At 37.0% G+C, this 23,226-nt stretch overlaps 1 protein-coding gene across 2 annotated transcripts in view; it reads right to left on the bottom strand.

Annotated features, from left to right (window-relative positions):
• Window positions 1-887: 887 nt before the first annotated feature.
• LOC110834305 (uncharacterized) overlaps window positions 888-23,226 on the bottom strand; it is a 90,895-nt gene continuing 68,556 nt past the window's right edge. The window contains exons 4-13 of one of the 2 annotated variants that reach the window (XR_002544552.2): window positions 22,671-22,738; window positions 21,558-21,818; window positions 19,628-19,861; window positions 18,408-18,627; window positions 17,332-17,399; window positions 16,121-16,201; window positions 14,487-14,741; window positions 13,650-13,928; window positions 10,808-11,782; window positions 888-1,102 (exon numbers count right to left, since the gene is read on the bottom strand). Coding sequence is in view for 1 of the 2 variants with exons in the window: in XM_022073309.2 (XP_021929001.1) it covers window positions 11,676-11,782; window positions 13,650-13,928; window positions 14,487-14,741; window positions 16,121-16,201; window positions 17,332-17,399; window positions 18,408-18,627; window positions 19,628-19,861; window positions 21,558-21,818; window positions 22,671-22,738 (1,573 nt within the window). In the remaining variant the exon portion in view is untranslated. Of the gene's footprint in view, window positions 1,103-1,428; window positions 11,783-13,649; window positions 13,929-14,486; window positions 14,742-16,120; window positions 16,202-17,331; window positions 17,400-18,407; window positions 18,628-19,627; window positions 19,862-21,557; window positions 21,819-22,670; window positions 22,739-23,226 lie in introns of those variants that run through there. The other variant, XM_022073309.2, reaches the window with a different exon arrangement.

The following is a 23,226-nucleotide window of genomic DNA, read 5'->3' as shown; positions in this document are numbered from 1 at the left end:
CGCCTAGACAAGATGTCGGCTTCTTCAGAGACCAGGCTTCCTGAATGGGCGCCTGCTTGTCATGAGGCCTGCCTGACTAAACGAGGGCCCGTCAAACGCCGTCCATACCAAAAGTCTCCGACATAAGTTGCCACCGGTCCTACCGGACGATTGGTCTGATGATGCACCAATGCTGAGGAAATGCAAGGGTCTGGTGGTATCAACCCCGGTTTGGAACAAGATCGGGAGGATATCCCCGGGTGTTTTTCCGAGCCCCGTGTGTGGGCAAGCCTGTAGTAGCAAGTGCCGGTGGTTATCTAACCCAGCAAAGAAAAATGCAATGGATTTTTAAAACATCAGTGAGCCAGGCGGCACAGGAGGAAGCTCGCGGGACCAACCCATATAGCACCAAGCGCAGTGGGCTACGCCCTCGGGAACAAGCATACGGAGAAAGGTCTGTGTGTTAAAGCCCCGGGAGTGCAAGCCCAATTCGGAGCAACCATGGTAGGAATTACCTGGGGGTATCCCCAGAAGCCGTAGCTCCGAAAGAGGTAAAGCGATATTGGCAAGCCCTCGGGGGCAGTCCTGATATTCCCAAAGCCTGGGCCATCTATTCTGATATTATTCCTATTGGGGAAGCCCCAAAGTGAGGTAAGCTGAGTGGGGGTAAGGCCCAGGACGGAAGAGCTCACTTGGGCAAAACCTGTGGTGAAAGCCCCAGGGTAGGTGTGAACCCTCCTAGGGCAATCCCGTGTTTGCTTTGCCCCCTGGGTTGTGGGGGGTGTTTTCCTGGTTCCTAGAATGAGAAAGATGTCGCTTAAATATTGACATTACCATTATACTTAAATACATGGTATCGTTTTTAAAATAGCAAACCTTACAACTAGAAATACTGAAATGTCATCATATAATGACAGACAACAAAGCTTCAACTTTATTTTCTTTTTCTTTCTTTCTTAAGAGACAAGAACAACATTTCTTTACCAAAGAAATGTTGCCAATGTCTTAAATACATTCACAGCTGCAGTATGCACTTGAGTCACATGGATCATGTTCCAGTTACTGATGAATCACACACGTGCATCAAATATGTATGGATGAGCCCACAAGGTATTTGGTCATCCTAGAACATAAAGAACACTTACACACAGAAGGTATAGTCGACACAGTAGTTTTTGGCCGCTGGAATTTTCAAGGGGAAAGCTAGGAGCGAGTCTCTTTTGCTGACTACACCGAGGAGCTTATCGGGACTGAACACCCGAACAAAAGAAATGCACTGGCCGTGCCACCTCAGGTACACAGACTAGGCCCGTCCGCCAGCTTCTCCACCGGTCAGAAACTACTGCGCCGACTATACAGAATGTTACTTGGCATCGCTCTCGTACAGTATGGACAATGTAGGGAAGAAACATATTTGACAGGTAAACACATGAATCTCATACTCAAAAATGTAGTTAACTTGAAGTTATGGTTTATTGCATTATGGATTAAAAAATTTATAAATAAAATCTCTTCCACATTAACGCAATAATGGCAATTTTTGGCAGATCAATAGTTTAATTAGCATTGGTGCACTCAGGGAATTACACAATACAGCTTCTTTAATTTGTGTTCTTTTTTTTTCTTTTTTACTTCTGACCAATTTTTGGCACTAAAGTGACGGTTCTGATAAATTATGAAAAAGCTCACAATAAGTTGATACATTAGCACAAGTTTCCATCAATAAGAAAAAACAAAATGTGGACTATATTAAACATATTCAGTATTCAAAATATATGTATGTTACCCTATGAAACCTTGGCTTAAAGAAAGCCTTCCTTTCTATCAAAGTGATGCGTTAAAGATTAGATTACGAGCAAGAATTCATTAATGGCTTCTGCAGACAGTTTACTACACAGGGGTTTCAAAGCTACGTCATAACATCCCACACAGACAATACTTTACATCTCCGACTCCCAGAACATTCCAGAAAATCCCTATGGTGGAATGAAAATTTTCAAACGAGTTTAACAAACTTCATTCAGATCATGTGACTAACAGTATTTCCCTATTTGTTGCAAATCCAAAAATTCCTTGTTGCCCTCTTGGTAGAGTCAACGTAGGATTTGAGGTTTTCACGGCGGTGAGTCTGAAGATTGCTGTCTTCTGGGTTGTTGCACTGTGTAGTCTGGTAGAAGCTTACCGACGTTTCAGGGGTCCTTGCTGCCTCCACCATGATTCATCGCAAGGACCTCTGAAACATCGGTAAACTTCTACTAGACCAAGGGTCCTCAACCTTTTCTGCTGGCGTACAACTAAGTCCAATTTTAACACATTAAATGTACCACTAGCCAAATGCATTCAGGGAAAACTGTTATTTATGTTAATATTAACTTTTGATTTTCTTACGTAGTTCGTGTACCACTCAACATTGGCTCGCGTACCATAGGTTGAGAAATGCTGTACTAGACTACATGGTGCAACCATCCAGATGACAGCCATCTTCGAAGATTCAATGATTATAAAAACATAAAAAAAATCTGCAAAGTGCTCCAATCTATAAGAGTTTGTCATTTATGATAGGTCAGCGCAGAAGCCTACTATTGGCTAGACTCATTGAGGAGGGTCTTCGATTACGCAATAATGATTGATTTTCAATCTTCGATGCACCGGTGCTCTGTGTAACAGACATGAAAGGGGAGTTGGTTTCACCCAACACAATATCCTTTACCCTTCTACAACTACAAACTCTAACTCTCAAAATGCAAATCAAAGACTTCATAAAAACACAATTTTTGCATTAAGTAATTCAGTGGCTTGTTTGCTAATATTTTTTATATTACTCTGCCAATTTTCTTCTTCACTGGTGACGCTGAACAAACTTTTACAAAAGGGCATGCAGAATCACTAACATACTCGAAGTGTAAAACTACCTCTATGTAAATGTGCCAAAAAAACTCATTACTTAGTACTTTTAAAATATTACACATAATTAGCATTCGATATCATCGACAAATATCACAGGGCATAAATAATAACTAGCTTTCCAAGTGTGTGTTACGTGCACTGTCAAAATCATTCCATAAATTTTTTATATTACCTCTCATTATCATTTGGGATATAAAAAACAATCCTCTTAGCAGCTTCGATTCCACAGATACACTCGCCCCATCAAAACAAAATATAATACTTTAAACTTCTTCCCACAGAGCTTGCACATTCGAGCCTTAAATTATATCCGTAACACGTTTCAAACTTTGATCGTACTAGGATTCTTAGGTCAGAATATTCTTTGTAAGAAATGCAGAAATTTATAATAAGATCATGAAATTTTAGTTGATGAAGCAGCAAACCTATACTTACGAAATGTCAGACTTACTTAACCAATGGTTTTAGTGTTCCATTATGAAACCAATCACTAACACAAGGCATCACTTTGTTACAATTAGGCGTTTTCTTAAGCAGAGGTTTTCATTCATTGAATTACTTCATAAAAGTGTATATCTTGCAACATGCAATATATAGGAAAAATCACAAAATGCGTAAAAACATTTGAAAAACCAAGGAACCTCAATATTTTTCATATGGTTTCTTGATCAAATATGCCAGAATATTAGAGTACAAGTTGACTGTTTGAAGTTACAAATGCTTTCACATCAAAGCATTTTTTTCATTAACCATTCACAAACTGTCATCTTGAAGCAAGTAACAAATTCTCAAGAGATCCATTTCTTGTAAAATTATATATATAACACATATAAATACTGATCTTTTAAAATACAGTACATCACTGCCATCATTTTTCTGTTTGGCCTTATACAAATAAAGTTTAATCAGTCATCGTTAAGTTTATTATTTCAGATAAAATTTGTGTCCAGTCACCCACAAACTGAAGCTGACCTGATCACAGAAATTAACAAATTATTTAAAGTAGCTGCACACATTTCTAGCTTCTATTTCCTTGGTTTAGACACATTTCCAGGAACTGTCTCAAAAAAAATTATTTAAATTTAAGACTGGAAATATTGCATTTACAACTGAATTAGTACCAGGTATCTGTTGCCAAATTTCTACAATATTCTGTATCTTCATTACAGACAATAGCCAAAATTTCCGATTGTAATCATACAACATTTCAAAACCATGACAATTTTTTTTTCTTTCTGTTTCTACAAAATCAAAACCCACCTAAAATTTTCAATTAGACACTATACACTTTCAAGAGTTTATTTTCTTGTCTTAACAGAAATACACCCTTAACAAATGAAAGGCTCCTTCAGAGCATTCAGCAGATACTCAAGAAATTGCCTTCATAATCATTTTATAATTGGTCCTCCAGGTTGGGGGTTGGTCGCAAGGCTAACAACCTTGCACCGTAAAAAGGAAGATGTTTTGAAACCTCAATCAAAGCCTCGGACAGACGGACCTAACAATAGGACCGAATGGAAGAGGAGAATTGAAAAGGCCATGGACCAAACACGGACCGGACAGCCATAGAAGAAGAAGAATTATAAAGTTATTTATTTTTATTTTAACATTCTCAAAATTTTGTTGTAATTGTTTTTTTTAAAATTAATTAATATGTTAAATCACAGATCCTTTGTGCCGGAATTATGTTCAGCTTCTGGTTTAGCAACCCATGCTGAATGAAGCACTTTTCCAAGGGTTTATTTATGGACAAAATCGGGTTCCACAACAATTATAGAAGTTACAAAAGTTTAGGTTTATTGTATTGAGAGGCAGGTAGAAATGGACATTCAAAACAGATGTATTTCCTCTACTTTAAAACACTTCAATAAATTTCATATGAATACATCTTCAAGGTACACTGAAGTGAACAAATATCAATGTACCTAAACTAGGTACAAATAAAGCCAACAAATGTGTCTGCAATATTTCCACTCTTTTCTCTTACTTGTTGATCACAACGGAACATTAAAATATGGAAATAGATGTCATGACATTAGGCGATATATTCATTAGGGCCATCTCCTTTCTCACAACCTGTACGCTTGGCCGGATTCTTCGTTTTGAATGTGTGCTAGTAAGATGGCACATACAAAATCCATGTATACACGGTTTAGAACATGAATGTCAACAATAAGACCTTAAGCTACCAAATGCATTTATTTAAAATCCTTTAACACCAGCTTCTCATAGAACTCAATATTTTTTTCATTGTTATAATAAAACAAAATAAAAAAACAGGAACTATTTTAGTATATGTGTAAAAACTTAAAATGTAAAGTAAGGATAATATATATAACTTTCTAAAAATTGTTGAAAGTGCTTTAAGTGTAACATATCATAGATCCACCAGTTCATTTATAAGTTATACTCCATTTTAACGTGAAAAATAATAATTATAAAAATGTACTTCAAACAATTTCCGATTACAAAACGGAAACGTTGAATGATTCCACATTAAAAATATTGTTGCAGAGTGATGTGGTACAATGAACACAGCACTACTGATATCAACAGTGCGATAAAACAGTGCATCATTAAGCGAGGTGAGAAGACAGTCATAACAATATATGGTAATCAAAAACATTTTCATATTTCATTCTGTTGCTGCCAAAAGCTACATAAAGTTCATATGAATGAGCATACCATTAGTGGTTTGTGAACTCTTTCCAAGAATGCAATGAAACAAATCCTGAATAACTGTTCTGAAATGTAGCTAATAATGTAATTTGACTTCCTGCCTTGCGGACTCGTATTCCGTTTCTCTCATTTCAGTTAAAGCAATTCTGCCTGTCACAAGAAACAATGATGAATTTAAAAATAAGATTTTTCAAATCACAGTATTGTTTTGAATAAAATTAATTCCACAGATATAAGATGTTTGAATAGCAGTTGGATGATTACTGCAACATTTCTATTACACCATTTGTGTTAGTTTATTTTTCATGATGTCTGTTTTACACATTTCTTCCGCCCATTTCCTAGGACGTTTTGTAATCTTATATAAAAGAAATGGCAGGAAGTAAACCAAAAGTCAAACATAACGTTTGTGGCAAATCACTATCAGTGAAGTGGAGGAATTAATTTTTGATGTGGAAACATCCTTCAGGAAGATTTTACGATACCTCTAATAGAGTGACGTTTAAAATATTGGCCGAAGAGACCTAGTGGATTTTCTGTACAGAAAAAAATATGCACACGATCTGGCTGGAGATGCAATCCAGAACCCTCTGCCCCACCCACCCCAAATAACATTCCTCTGTACCATTCACTAGACATAAAGAAATATTATCACCCTTGATATGAATTAGGCCACTAATAAAGTGGAAAGAAGATGGATCTATGATACAGATATGATGGAGACATGTAAATCTGAAGACAGCCGCATCGTAGGATGTTTTGCCATTTAGTCTGGTAGATAATTACTGATATTTCAGGGTTCTGAAACATCAGTCGCTAACTACGAAACACGTGATGCAAAACACCAGAAGACAGCCATCTTTTACTCGTCACTGTGAGAATATGAAATCTCACATATGTACATCTCCTTACACGTACAAAATTTAAGATTAATTCAACAATGTCAGCCTTCTTCTTTGTTACTGACATATCCATCAGTGTGACACTCTATACTGTGTTTGAGGAACTCGGTTCCATTGCCCTTATTTAAAAAATCTAAGCTTATAAATGAATGTATAAAAAGCATGCAATAATAACTACAAGTACTGAAATGAACGTGTACCAGCCCTCTGACCTCACAAATTTTGTTAAAGCAAACCTGAAAAATGTAAATCTATGACTCATATTGTGTATCTATAACTCAAAACAAACTATTCTAACTTCGCAGACTTTAACTTTGTCTCTGAATTTAGGATTTATTTTGTCATAAGATTAGCAAAAAAATGTCTACAAATTCCAAAACTGATCTAAAACAAATATAAAGTACTGTATAAAAAAGTGATGTGGCAGATCTTTGGAGGGGCGGAAAAAATTCCTACATCATGCCTGCACTTCTGTACATTACTCAAATCAAATCTTCCAATATATCAGTCAACCATAAAAAATACATTACCCATTTCACTGTTATTAGTTATAATTGCATCCACTGATAATAGATTCCCATCCCTATCCTTTTAATTGGTGTTAGCGTCACCAGGAAGCTGGACTTTACAAATATTAATGATTTATTCCAATCTCTTCTCTGCTACGCATGTCGATATGTTATCAATTTCATTATTTTATCACATACCCTCATCTTCACAGTTATAACAATTTTTGTATAGCACAATGGAAATTTCTGCCAATATAGTAACCACTTCTCAATACATCCAACTTATTTAATCAGGTAACTTCAGGACCTAAACCGAAGTTCTTCTAGTGGCAAATATGTCTTCTAGTAGTATGTATACAGGACAAATATTATTCATCTTGATACAAAATAAGCGAACCAATTGCTAGGGAAAATGAAACAGATTCAGCAGTAAAAATTGTGTGTACATTAGCAGACCAAGTTCAGATGCGGAGACCTTTCAGGAATTTCAGTGACACTTAAAGCAATAATGAATTTAGAAACCGAAGTATTATTTTGCAAGTTCACCGTTTCTAATCCCGAATAACAACGAAATCCAAGTCACCTAAAGTAACACGTGATCTGCTGATCCAATGCAAAACAAATGAGAAAGGCAATACACTGAAGAAGCACTGCAAAGCAATGGAAACTAATTTAGTATTTTTATGTAATTACGTAGTATTCTATACCCTAATAAACTGATGGCATACACTGGCAAGCACAAAATATAAACCATCTATCAGTGATGTGTGCTGCACATGTGTCATAGTACATTCTGAAGGTTCCTTTAAAGAAAATTAATTAAAATATAATGAGTGATGGAATGGAGACCGATGGGAAGAAGGATGAGAGGGAGACCACGGAAACGATGGTTAGATTACGTGGAGGAAGATGTGAGGGAATGGAGTAGAATTGTGAATGATAGGACAGAATGGAAAAAACTCGTCGAACAAGCTAAGACCCACATAGGGTTATAACGCTACAAGAAGAAGAAGAAGAAGAAGAATTAAAATATAATAGTAGTGCTACTATCTGGTTCATTATTTCTTACAAATCCTTGAAAAAACATTAGCTCTTGGAATCAGTCATACATGCAGTTAAGGCAGCACTGAACATGTTAAAACATAAGAATTGTCAGTGTACAACCTTTTTCACGTGGACATTTAGCAGGATGGCTGAAGAGTGTTACACCTATTAGAGAGTGACATATAATGGACACAAGAAACAAAATGGAAGCAGTAGGCCACTTCTGACGGAAACAAAGTGTGGAAAAATGTCAACATGTTGGTACTAGCCGATTTTCCAGCGACACACAATTCCACATAGAAGGTTAGTGATCTGTCACCAAGTTCCCCTGATCAGTGTAATACTTATTATGACAAAAAATATCAGTGCTACTACATTAAAGCCAACTTCATCATACTTTTCACATTCCACAGTCCTGGCTTGACACTTGTTACTTGCAGTGCATGGCCGTGTAGATGCAGAACCGTATAGATTAGAACAGGGGCACGTCTTGACAGGCTTCCATACAAATAATTAGGGTGGAAATCTGTTCTGAACTAAATATAATCAACAGAGCACAAATTATACAATTCAGAAACAAGAGAGATTTTGAAATTTTAGAATCTGTGATTTCATACATCTCCAAGTGGAACTGCGTGATCTTTCATGTGTTACTTTGATCTATGTTCACAAAACATCAATAAAATAGCAAAATGGACCTGTAGCTTTACATCAGACATATCAGATCTAGTGACAATATTTAATTGTATTCACCACTGCCCTGTTCCTAGACACGTTAACATAATCAGCATAACTCACTGGTTTTTACCTGTACAACAGACTGACATATGACAATGGATTTGACTTGAATGGTGCACGAAGGCTTCTTGAATATTGGTACATTATCAAGAATGTTTTAAATTACCTGTTCAATAAACTGTATATTTATATGGGATATTAACCCCTTCACTATTATGGATGAAAATATTTCATCAGTTGCACAAATTGATAAAATATCAATATTTTTTTTCTGAGTAACTCTGCACACCAATGGAAGTTATTAAGAGTTAAGAAATTAATATCCTATCAATAAATTATTATTTTCAAAGATAATTAAATATATGTATACGTGCAAACACTAACCAAATTGTAGTTGGCTGCAAAATCTATTATAAGTAATCATGAAAGTGTCTTGGTTCATGTGAAGTCAGATCTAATTAAAAATAGTCTGCTGCGGCAAGACGGAAAAACTTAGGCGCTGTAAATGTTAGTTTTAGCACCTTTGTATAAATACAAAACAAGTTACAATTACAGCAGTAGGCCTTAATCAGCAAAGTAATAAAAGAAAATCTCTGTCTTTAAATAACAGTTTGTATGATTTTGGCTGACATGCTCGACAAGGAAATCACTCTCACACAACATATCAATTGAACAGTACATGAAAAAAAATTACCAAAAAAGGATACAGGCACTCTGATGGCAATGAATATTTAGTTAGTGCTATGAACTTCAATATATGTGTATACTGAGAAAAGTCTAAATATGCAAAAACCATGATGCAGATACAACTTACTGTTATAATTTACTGGCTGCTTGGCCAAATCCAATTATCAAACTTGTTCACAGTTACTGTACAGATCTGGAACAGTTTGGAGTGAGAATGGAAAATGCTACATACGCAGATTTCCTATTCCTAAATAAAATCATGTCTGCCACATGTCAACAAAACATTCTCAAACTCTTTGTTTTGGGTTTCTTTGCTGTTCCTTCATTTAGGGTTCTGTTGTACACTCTTAAATAATTAGTTGTTGAATACAGTGTATATATCATTATTATAAACTGACAACCTACAAGAGTCAAATTTAATAATTTTACTTAAAATTATTCATTGTCTGGACTTTTTCCATCGTCTGTTCTTTAAAAGCACGACATTTCAGAGGCAGGTTCTGTCTCCGTTTTCAGGTGAGAGGTACCTACTCTGTTGGGTCCCTTAGATAGAGCTAGTCTCTGTCACTGGACGATGGAAAAAGTCCCGACAATGAATAATTTTAAGTGTAAACTACCGTCGTCAAAACCCTTTAGAATTGAATTAATAATTTTAGCTAACTGTAATGTTTTTCACTAGAATTGGCGGCTGAAACTTGCACTAAGCACATGTACTGTGACTTGCAAGGAATTACGGAAGCAATAGAACATATCGTGATACCATACGTATTATTGTGGAACAATGGTTTCCAACTATGTTCATTTGTTTCATTAAATACATTTTCATGCAAAGAATTAAGAACTCAAGGATGTTGTATATTAATTTGCAAATCTGGTTACACAACTGCATACTATTTTTCATCAGAAAACAAGGTTACAACACTATGCACAGAAGAAGTGTAAACTTGCAGAATGATGCTGCCAATTCTATTGTAATTTCCAACGATAATACAAAACCAAGTTCCTAGTTTATTTCTATTCCTTGTGCCAGTATTCTCACCGACACAGCTGAATGCAAACAAAATATCCAGTGCCATACTAATTAATAATGTACCTTCCCCTCGCATGTGGCCCATCCCTTTTCAACTATTCCATTCATAAATTGTGTACACACAAATTTTAGATGTTCGAATATGCCAGCATTAGCATGGCATGCCTTGGAGGGAATATGAACATCTACAAACCTCTTCTGCATCAAAATGACAATATACAAAAAAATGTCTTACTGTGAAATTAACATGTAACTGGAACCTAATAGCCAGTGGGAAAAGTGCTTAACAGAATAAAGGAACACAATGATGAGTACACTTCCTTTGTCCTCACCTGTTTGTAGGCTACATCTGCAACATCTTGTTCCACACAGCCTCATGTCCCATCATTCCAGTACCCTTCAAGACCATGGGCACATTGCATCTGTTGCCCAATATAATTCGAAGGCCAAATGATGCACCAATCCCATCTCAAACAAACAAAAAGGCTGTAAACTGGAAGCTGCCTCCATGCTATACACAATCACCAAATGACAGTACGTGTGCATCCAAATTACCAACAGTGTGATCCAACACATCTTGTTAAATGTAACTAATGCTAACAACAGACATTGCAATGTCTAATATGTTCAGAAAATACTTCCACTGATCAATGACTTTGGAATCGACAAGCCGTTACGCAGTCTTCGTCAACGCCATTGTCCACAGCGGGGGCTAGGTCCACTCGTTGTCTGGAATCGTGATTACAGTAAGAAATTGTACTGTACAGCTTGGACAAAACCACTTAGGCACCTATGCTCCCTTTCAAATGAGCCATTCAATATTCTGATTGAAATTACTCAATCTTCACACCTCTTTGTTCCAAACGCTCACCAACCAGAAATGTCATATTGTATCAATTTAACATTCCCTCATTAGATGCCTACATTTTTTCACTGAGCCATCCTACACCTTTGTTAGAGTTACATACATCTTACTATTGAGCCATCTTAATCAGAAAGCCTTAGTAGCAGAGTTACTCAAACTCAAATTAGAATTTTTACACAGTAACCACACTGTTTTCATTAGAATTAACACTGCCATAGGCTAGCCAATTAGAAATATCCTTCACTATTAAGCCACCAGGTGCTTGGTGAACTTCGGAACATGTCTTGACTGCGGCCCAGAGCGTTCTTGTTGCCCATGTGATATCGCCGTCGTCATCATCTCATGTTCGATACTACTACGGCAAGAGTCATGACGAAGAACAGGGAGGGAAATGCAATTGCCGTCATTGACACAGCACTTGTCGATGCCTCCGCACACTGACCTGAAAAAACAATGAATGCCTGCAACCCAAGCCTCAGTAATACTAACATAAGCTACAAAAGAAAATAATATAGGATTTGAGACTTTTGCGGCAAGTACAATCAATAAAATCTTCTCAGGCAATCAGTCACATTAACTGGTTACTGTAGTAAACCGACGTTTTGGAAACAAATTGTCCCCATCTACAGAGTTTGTTCCCGAAATTTCGGTTTACTACGGTAACCAGTAAACACGGCTGATTGCCCGAGAAGATTTTATTGAAAGGAAAATAAATTTATAGTAATTTGATATGAATCTCCCTCACATTCAATCTTGAATGAAATAAATGTATCCCATCAACAAAAAAACAAAACGCAGCTCACTATGATAAAATCACATTCAATCACACTTCAAGGTTAATGTGTTTACAATGGAAAGTTACATGAAAATGTAAGAGTTCTAATGGTACTAACTGTTCACTAGCAAAACAGTTAAACTCATTAAGTGGTGTGATATATCAACACAAGCTTTAAACTTTGGCACTGGAAAGGTATCCAACCATCAAGCAGTATGCACCATACCAAGAAGGCAAATAGGATTACTACTTTTGAACATTGTCCATTATATTAGATTTTTTTAAATATCACACAGATCTGTTTCCAACATCAGGTGACCACTGTCTGAAGGACACAGATTCAATTTCTGAAACGCCGTTTGAAGAAAAAAAAAGATGACTAATATAACATCCAAAATAATTATCATCTTACTGATCGGGGGGGGGGGGGGGGGGGGGATGATGATGATGATGATGATTTTTCTTTTTTCTTTTTACTTTTTACTTTGACACCATGCAGTAAGTGGTGACCCTTCAATATCAGCCTACAATCATTTTACTTACTGAATGCTGCGGTTTTATATTAAGGCATTTTTAAACAAGCATCAGAGGTTAAATCTTCACTCTAAAAATGTGATCATCATTCTCCCCAGTATTTGGACTACTTAGCATGTTCTTACCTCATCACCAGACTAAATGACAAAATCATTATACGATGGTAGCCGACACATTCACCTAAAATGTGGCCAGATTCATATATTTGGAAATGACAGTAACAAATCAAAATTGCATTCACAAAGAAATAAAGGGCAGACTAATTTTGGGGAATGCTTGCTTTCACACAGTTCAGAACCTCTTTTTTTTTCTGCTATCTGAAAACGTAAAGATTAAAATGAAAACTATTATTTAATACCTGTTGTTTGGTATGGCTGTGAAACTCTGTCTTCCACATTAAGCAAAGAAAATAGATTGGGGATGTCTCGAAACAGGGTGCAAAGAAGGTTTTAACTGAAGAGGAATGAAGTGGAAGGAAGCTACAAAAAATTGCATACTGTACAACTCCACAATTTGTACTATTTATCAAGTATTATTAGGATGATCAAATCAAGGATGAAAGGAGGATAAAAATGGGTGGGGAATGGAGAAGATGAGATACGTACACAAAATTTTGTTGGAAAGGTAAAACCACTCAGAACACCTAGACATAAATGGGAGGATAATATTAAACTGAATCTTAGGGAAGCAGGGATTCATCTGGCTCAGGATAGAAATTGGTGGCAGGTTCTTGTGAACATGGCAACAAACGTTCAAGTTCATTAAAAGGCTTGAAATTTCTTGACTGGCTCTATCAGCTTCTCAAAAAGGACTATGCTCCATGGAGTTAGTTCATCATGTATCTTGAAACTAAAGAGGGTCTAGCATTTGGCAAGTACCTGTTTTTGCAATCAGATGCTCTTCTTTATGAGATAGTGAACATCTTGGAGAATTAAAATTACTAGCCTGTTCCAGCATTTATTAACACAAAATCACTTGATTATGTACATATGTTACGAACCAATGATTGTGAGATTGAATGCCCAGGCACCTGTAACCCCCGGGTTGATATTTCGATGGCAGGATTCTGTGACACTGGACAGCCTCAGCATAGCAGACACTGGTCCCACCCCATTACGCTTGTTTCCAACTGCTTGCTGCAAAAGCCCCATGCTAGATTCCCCATCGCTGCGCGTGTAGATGAAGCAGAATCGTCGGGCTCCAACCGACTTGCGACTGACAGGAGATGCAATCAAGTAGCTGGTTCCATTGTCTTCCCAGCTGCCATGGCAAAAGTATGCTGTAAGTTCAAAATAAGCAAGTATGTTAACTTCATAATAAGAGACGTCACATTATTTACTACAAGGCTGTATGAAATTTCAAAGTGAGATCTGAATGCAGAACAGTGCTGATTATCTATGGTAACTGAAACACAGTTTACGTAAATGATAAAGAAGTCTGTTTAACTTGAAATATCATATGAGTAATGTAAAAAATATAAACATATAGCAAGATTACCGAGGTTCCATCTGGTCTAGATCCACTCCTTCCGAACTATAGCACCCCCTCCCAAATCATAACTTACAAGCAAACTTACAGTTTACTGCACTGCTATTATGTTAAAAGAAGACGATACAATAACAAGATTGTTCATATTAGTTTTAAGTCATTGAACCTTGTCACATTTTCAAAAGATCACTACTGATTTGTTACATTACGATTCTGTCTCGGACTTTATTTGCGGAAAGTTAAAATATTCTTATGCACTCATTTCTCGTCTTTACAGACTTTTGGGGGAATTACTGCATTTAAAAGGTAAAAAACCAGACTTTACACTGAAGCATATAAATCATCATACCAGATACAGTTTCTGTGTCACACGAAGAGTAGAACTCCATGGTATCCGAGTTCTCTGAGCATCCAACAACAAGAGATTCAAAGTCATAACTGCCACACTCTGCCTTGCTGTCCACATCTGCATTGTCTACCACTCCTTGTTCATCACTGCATTTCCTCTTCCGACGGGCAGCTGACACCTGCCGTCCATCGACACTCAGCCCACTGACGGTGTAGCGCCCCAAGTATGGACATCTCTTTTTATGGAGTGATGTAGCTGCAATAAAAGTGTGACAGTCATGCAAGTACAAATAAAAGTACCAACACAAAAACATGAGATGGTACCAACTGAAGGATTTAAAACATGGTTACAGCCCGCAGAGAAAGCCAGCAATTGAGATGGCAGAGATGGCATATCAAGAGAAAGAAATATCCAAGATAAATGGTACAATTGTGATGTTGTGTATCCAAACTGAGGTTTCCCATAGTTTTCAATGAGCCTGCCACATGAATGCCAGAATAATACCTTCAATAAATCATGATCACTTCTTCCATAATCATCTCGGTTCCTCATTTATAACAATCCTATGATAACTTATAAATCTATTATGAAACTTCACCTCTTTTATTATTTTTTATTTAGTGTTCTGTCTGACGACAGGTCCATATGAACAGGATCCTTCCATCCTTTTCTCGGACTGGGACCTGTTCATATACGTTCTTCGCAGATGATCCAGAAGTGGTTTGCCATTGCCTTCTTCTGTGTGTGAATGGAGTAATTGTTGGGATGCCACGGAGAAACCGGGGAAGCCCCCGGAGGAAAACTCCGTGTTGCCTAGACCACGGCCTTGCCCAACACAAGTTATAAATTCGGGCACCGCCGGGAATCGAACCCGAGACCCCAGGATTACAAGGCCAGTGTTCTAACCGCTAGACCACCGTGGTGATTCATATTCTGCTTTGTGGAATATGAAACCCTCACATCTGCAATGAGGGAATGTGGAGAAAATGGTGTAGGACAATTCAAGATAAATGTGGAGTATTTTCTTTTTGTTTTATATGAAAGAACTGAGGAAAAGTACAAAATACCTAAATCATAAGCAAGAGAAATATGTAGTACTTACTTAATGTTCTTTATGAATACACGGACAGACAATGTCCAAGTTGAATGGCGTAGAAGGCATAATACAAGATTAGAGACTTAGTATACAAACATTTTAACTACAAAGGAATATGTAAATGATATCAATGTACATTATGAAATTAACAGATGTTGCACCACACAGCACTCAGCCTTCTAATCAGTAAATATGGTTACTGTCATTTTCAACGCATAATTGTATTTGCTGCCAAGTGCACCAGAAGGCCCACTGAACATTAACGGGTGTGGTGGTGTTGAAGGTATGGAATTCTAACCTTTTAACTCAGTTACAGCATGCACATGAATTGTGCATACCATCATCATAACACACATCTTCTTTCCTTTACTCATGACAAATCTTATTATGCCTTACAGACCATCCAATTGTGACTTTCGGCCATCCCGGCACATTTAAATAAAACACAGCCAACAACTGCAAAATACTCTTCCAACGTGTGGAGAATCTTCAGATCATTAGCAGTGCAGTGACCTCAAAATGAATATTTGCTACTTACTTATAAGTGTTATGTATGGTAGAGTAGCTGGATTAAAGTTGGCAGGACTGCATGCCTCTTCTGGCACTTGGACAAACAGAGCTGCAAGCAAAGCATTCAAGAAATATTAATGCATATTAATTCAGTTACTCCACATTTCATTCTGAGAAGTTCAACTCTTTGTGTACCTGCCTGTCCGGTCCCCTCGTAAAAGATCGGAACAAGTTTCTCTTAAACTTAAATACATCGTGCAAAGTACGCATACAAACTTTCTTATGTCCGGTGCAAATAACAAGAAATAAACAATAAATGTGTATTAGAAAGTAATATTCAGAGACACTGGTATTTCAATTTTTAATGAACGTAACAACACAGAATAACAAAACAAACTGATTTAAAAGTAACACTGTAAAGTTTCTATTTCGGTTGTATTATATCAATATGGGCTCCCTGACATACACAATGTAGCTTCATTGGAAAACATGACTTGGCTTGAATCTTCTATATTCATACACATCAGCATAGCAAACAAAGAGACATAAAATATATATCAAGGGTTGTAAATAGGCATAACTTTCAAATCTGAGGTTCCAGTACATCCAACACACACAAAACATAAAAAGGGATACTTCTAAGATAAGCTTGCAGTATACAATTACGAGCTCAAAAGTGACAGGTCTGATTTTTGTTGCAGAAAGAAACGACAAACAGCAAAATGGAATTTTAAGATCCTTGATAATTATGCTTTTCCACAGCCTCAGGGATGTCTTCTCGGTCGTTGCACCATGTAGTCCGGTAGAAGTCTACACATATTTCAGGGTGTTTGCTGCCTCCATCACCAAGGCAATCGTTGCCTGAATAATGGAGGCAGCGAGGACCTCTGAAACAGTAAACTTCTAGCAGACTACAAGGAATAACCCAGAAGCCAGCCGTTTCATACTCACTGCTTTGAAAAGCTAAAATCTCACTGACTACCTACTTTCTGAATAAATATAAGGGTAATGGACTGATTTCTAGGTCTCCCACTTCAATTTTTTCCTTATTTGGGTGTCATGTGAAGAACAAAATGAAAAGTTAAAATATTAAGAGTTAAAATTAGTTACCCAGGATATACAGTCTGTACGAAGGTTAATTAAAAATTATTGGACTATTGACAACACTAACGCAAACCTCCCCGACACCAGAAATGTACTTAAACAATGAATAAAGAGGACACTCTAATTTGTACTTACTGCTCTGCTGCAGTTCAATGACATGACCCTCACGCCTGTAGAATGCCATGCAGACATAGCCACTGTTGCTAAAACATGACGGACAATGTGTTACCAAATGAAAAATCAACCTCCTATACCAAATAAAAAAGAAATAAATATACAAAATCAGAATTTGTAATTAGATTACAAGTTATATCTGTTTAGAATGTAATTTACATGAAAAACACATATGTAAGAGAATAATTACAAATACACCCTCTCTCAGACACAATAATCAAACAGACAGAAATGGAAAGAACATGTTTTCCGGCTATAATAAAAAGAATCCTAGATAACATTTTAAATATGATTGCACAGAGCAGAAATACACATTCTGATCTGGGAGGTGGAGTAATAACAGCAGACATGGAACAAGGAAACAGACTAAGCACTGAAGAATATAAATTATGAAAAACTTTAATGAGGATGGCAGAAATACTAGGACCAATGAATCAAAATCGCCTGATAGGAATGCTGACTTCATTTCTGCAGCTTAGAAAATCTATACTTGATACACCTCTGGTAAGACTGTTGTCAGTAATGCTGTGGTAGACTGAGTTACCATATCTTGTTCATGCTGAACTGTTTTATAACATATTCTCTACCAGTCACTCATCATGTTTAGTCTGACAACAGCACAGCTTTAAGACGGTGCCAGGAGAGGATGAAAGGAGAATGGCTAAACAGAGAGGAACTGACTGTTCCCAAAATCAGGGGTGGAAGTGGAATCTCCACTTGTAATTCACATATTTTCCAGGGTTTTAGATTCATTGGTCACCCTGTAGTGAGAGTGGCAATAATCGATAGAGGTATGATGGTATCACCTTCAAAAATAAATCCATATTACTAGTTTTTATAAAAACTTTCCCCCATGGCATATCAAGTCCCACTGCTGATAGTACTGTTATAACGTTATCACCCAGTGAGTTCCACTGCCACTGAACATTTTAGTCAAGTTCTGAAGGAATCACTTCACGTAGCAAACCTCATGCAATGTAGCAATCAGGTTATAAATAAATCTGTTCTGTCAGTAATGATAAGGTCATTATACTAACCACCCACTCGTGGCATGGGCAACTACGGTGACTTGATGGTGTGACGTGTGGTATTCATTGTGACACACTACCCGCATCTCCTGCCCTCCCTCCTCTCTGGTGATGCGCAGCGTAGTATTCTTATGAAGGATCACAAAAGACTGTGAATGGTCCAGTGTATGCCAGTGGTGATGGTCAGTGATAAATGTAGGGTAGCGACACCGGCTGTGCTGATTTTCAACTGCAACAGACGAGTGTTAACGATCACCTAAAGATCTGTGATAACAGCTGATTAACTGCAAGTATATATTAGCTACAGAATATTTTTCTGATTCAGAATATCTCTCAACTTGCTGAGCATAATGTCACATTCTCAAGAAAGACTCCGCTGTAGGTTTTCTTTATCAACTGTTTACTGAAGCTTCGGCTGGGGGTTCGTCGTGCTGACCACACGTCATTCTACATCTGGTTGGATGATCGTTCACCTCTGCTTAGGCATGTGAATGTGAGGCCAGCAGTCAAGCTAGTCGGCTTTGGCTCTCTGGAGCTGTTATGCCACGGATTTAATTTAATTTTTACTGAAGCTTCAGCGTCAGCACGCTTCTTCTTGTTCCAGAGTTTCAGATGTTATTGCTTTGCATGCTAGCTTCTTCTAATGGTAGTAGTGAAGTGAAGGGGGTTGGCCTAGTCTAACCTAATATAAGAAATTTAATGTATTTTATTGGATACTGAATGTTCATTACCATGTTCACAAGAGCCTGCTACCAATTTTTGTGTTGAGCCAGATGAATCCAATCAACACACAACCTATTTGCCTAAGATCTGTTTTAATGTTATATTAACGGTGCTTAGGTCTTCTAGGTGGTCTCTGCCTTACAAAACGTCCAATTAAAATTCTGAATACATTTCTCAATAGTTCGTTGGCTAGTTATGTTTTTACATTACTGACAGGAAGACAAAATATTGTGAACTGCAACGTAGCAACCATTCCCAGATGTAATCTGCTCTTAATTTCTTCATGAATGCAATTTTGATTTCTTCTTTTCTTCCCAAACATTCAAATTTTGTCATACTTGGATTTATTAGCTACCGTACTGTAATGTTTCTGTCCTATAGTCTGGTTATGAGGCAAGACATCCATCACGATGAGAAATTGTTTTCGCCTATTCAAGTGATCCCATCATTTCATACACTTTGATTCGACGGCTGTAACAGTGTCAGGCATAACACAAGCAACATACTTGTTGTAAGTTTCATTGTGCGAGAACCCTCCAGAGCAGAGGGAAGCCCATTGCATGTTGCATCGCCAGACTGTGCCACTTGGTAAACCTGGTGATGGCTGTGTTGGTGCTGTTGGTCATATACAAAACACCTGTACCGGTCTTCATCTGATGTAGCCATCTTATGGTACAGTTTTCCCACCAGGTAGCGTGTAGAACCATCTTTCCATGTGGCTAGACATTCAAGCTCCTCCACTGGAAAATTGAAGTACAAACAAGTTCTGACATCTCGGAGATAAACTGGCAGAACATTCACTTTAGACTCATTTCTAGATATGAGTATAATAAATCCTGATGATAAAATTAAATTAGTTTTATAAACCATTGATCACTACCAGGGAAATATTGCACTTATTTCTTCATATCATTGTGTATGTGAAGGAATACCTAGATATCATATTACTTTTATTTTAGAACATTCATCTAAAATAGTACTGTTTGGGATCATGTTCTATTCAGACGAGTGAAACGTAACCAAAACCATCAGAACCATTTTCAAGAAAATTTCCATCTTCTGTTACAGGTTTCATACAAAATCTAATTTTTAAGCTAGTATATTTTAAATTTATACAATGTAAACACTTATATTCCTAAAGCCAAAATATGAATAAAACACACTGAACTGTTCAGATTCTAAACGAGGGCACAAGTAACTAGTAGCATTCCAAAAGGAGAAATTATGACAGATGGAAAACATATTTTTCTTAATGCTACATAATATTTTGTTCATATTATAAATATAAAAAAGTAAACTGTCGCAACAGATCCAGAACCACATTCCAAAGGCCATAACAAATAACGCTCTGTATTATATATGCAGCTGAATGGCAATTTCACCCCATGTTAAAGGAATACAGAGTAATTGCACCCTCCTGAATGAATTCTCATAAATACTAATGACACAATTTAAATTAATAAGTCGCACAGAGCTGCCTATTAATTCAAAACTAATAAGTCTCACAAACCTGCCATGACCTTCGCTACAAGTGCCTACCCAGATAAGTCAATAAGTTTATTTCTGAGATGCAGGGAATGAAAGCTGGTACAGGTGACCTATTCTCTTAGGATGGGCTCCACAGTCGAGACCTGATATTTCGCACATTTTCAAGTTTAACTATGACACGAGGCAGGAGAAAAACCTGAATACATATGAAGAGGATTGACCCAAGACCTTCTGAGCATGTTTACCAGGTCCCTGTGTAATAAAATGCCATTTCCATTAATTTGTTCATGACAAATGATGTGAGGAAAGTTAATGCCATCACTTCATAATATGGTGGAACATGGTGCCAAATTACAGACACACATACTTGAAAACCTTGACTTAATTAGTCTTTGTGTTTATGTAATCAAAATTGATAAGAACAAGTTACTCAAGAAGTTAAGAAGCTGACATAAGCTACGGAAGGTGAAATTCTCAACAACAATAAAAACACAGAACAGGATTGCACATGGTGTTTTATTCTTTCTGGTTTGCCTTGAGTTTAATATAGAACATGATCACATTACAAACTGTAATTTGAAAGCTACAGCAACAAATTAGGGTCTGAAATGTGTCATAAACAATTCTAGGTAGTACAGCGAAGTAGGCTGTCATAACAGACTCCAAAACTGACACGTTATCAATCGCCAAAATCTACCACAGCGTGTTTTAATTTCAAGAAATATCAGGTTCAGAATAAAAGGAAGAGAATACCAAAACCAGATTATAGCATAAAGTCTAAGAGGCAGAGAAATTTCAGAACAGTGAAGAGATGGCATAAGATGTAATAAGCTGCACCTGACACAACGATAAGGCGAAGGAAATTTTATAGTCCTAACTACAACTTCTTACTGTTCTGACCAAATCCATTCCATTAAAATAATAAACTAATTATTAAAAATGACAAACCTGCACTTTCTGTGCCTTGTACATCGGGGCAGGCCTGATACCTCAACAGAAGTTTAGACTCATCTGTACAAGAGTCCACCCTTGACACTGGGCTCCCGCACTCCCCCGATCCTCGGTTATATGTAAAGGTGAAGGGTGCACCTTTAAAAGGGCAGGGGACAGGTAAACCAGCTGGTTCAGCCCGAAACATGGAGAACAAATTGGCGTCGCCTGTTATCTGCCCACACATATGGTCCAGACTCTCTCTCGAATCACAGTATGCTGCAATAAATACACGTCATGTAACCCAACTTCAAAATATATGCTATCAATAAATAACCCATAGAAAAATACAGCTAGTCTGCAATAGGCATTTCATGAGAACTTCATGACAAATTACAAAGTATTACCTTTTGCTTTAAAAGCAAAATAACATCTTACATGAGCAAAAGAATAATAAAACCTCTTATGAAGAGAACGTGTCTATCAATACAACTGAGACATAATATCAACAGTGCACTTATGGAACAAGATAAAATTCTAATTAATGTAAAGGACTTAAAAATATTTTTAAACCAATTCTTTACTTTAAGTTTTTAATTAACTTGTACATTTATCCTAATAAATTCTTTCCAAAATAAAAACTACTATATCAGAAATGTAGTGAACTAAAAATATCATGCTCTGTACAATATTTTCAAACAATAAGCAATAAGTACTTTTGCACACATTAGTTTACATGGCAAACCTGGTTATCATGGTATGTCATGAAATAAAATAACAACGCAAAACATTCAAAAAAGCTTTAAATTATTGTTGGGATGTCCAGATATTTAGATCTATTTACATATGTAAAAATATAGTTGACTCATAGACATTTTTTAATGGGAACACAGCAAATAGTGTACGTATGAGTGGTCTTAAATGAGAAGCACAAAAATGTGGATAACTTTATTCAACATAATATAAACCAAAAGTTAATTTCCTTGTCCACCAACATCCCACTATTGACACGGATGAATCCAATCTTAAAATGTCGGGTCTCATTTTAAAAAATCGTCCTCTGTTTACGTTTGTCCTTCATTACAACAATTATGACACACCACTTAAAAGAACAGAATACTGCATACTTACTCTCCTTGTACTGTAACACATTTGGGTGCTTCTCGTGTATAACAACGCATCGGTAACAGCTGTCCACTCTGCAAGCAAGAAACCGTATTTAGCTGCAAATGACATCGTAATTATCCACTGTACAAAGCCAGTAGTCACCATCACGGACCTAGAGGATCAGACTTCACATATTCTAATTACGACCACATACATTACGTGCATCTGTGGCTAAATTTTTAAAAATTCAGCTTGACTTGACTCAGACAATGTATTACCAGCCTTAAACATCTACCGGAACAGAAACCAACCGGTCAACAAGTGGCCCAGCTCCTTATACAACAGACGCGCTCTTTGTAAGATCCCAAGTATGCATTCCCAGCTCTATACAGGTGGGAAGTAGCCAGCTGGAGCCACCAATTAGATACAAGGTGCGATCGGAAAGTTTCTAGACTGCGCCTATAAAAACCCGTACACTTATCTCAGGTATTAAATTCATCCATCACCCTCGAAGTAGTTCCCCTGGGAGTAAACACAACGATCCCAGCGCCGCTGCCAAGCCTGGAAGCATCCCTGGAAA

The sequence above is a fragment of the Zootermopsis nevadensis genome, unplaced genomic scaffold, assembly GCF_977971745.1.
Source record: "Zootermopsis nevadensis isolate Lab colony 2312 unplaced genomic scaffold, Znev_1.0 Znev_ptg000061l, whole genome shotgun sequence".
NCBI classification, from domain to species: domain Eukaryota; kingdom Metazoa; phylum Arthropoda; class Insecta; order Blattodea; family Termopsidae; genus Zootermopsis; species Zootermopsis nevadensis.
Note: the sequence above shows the minus strand (reverse complement) of the source record. Positions and strands in the feature narration are given on the sequence as shown.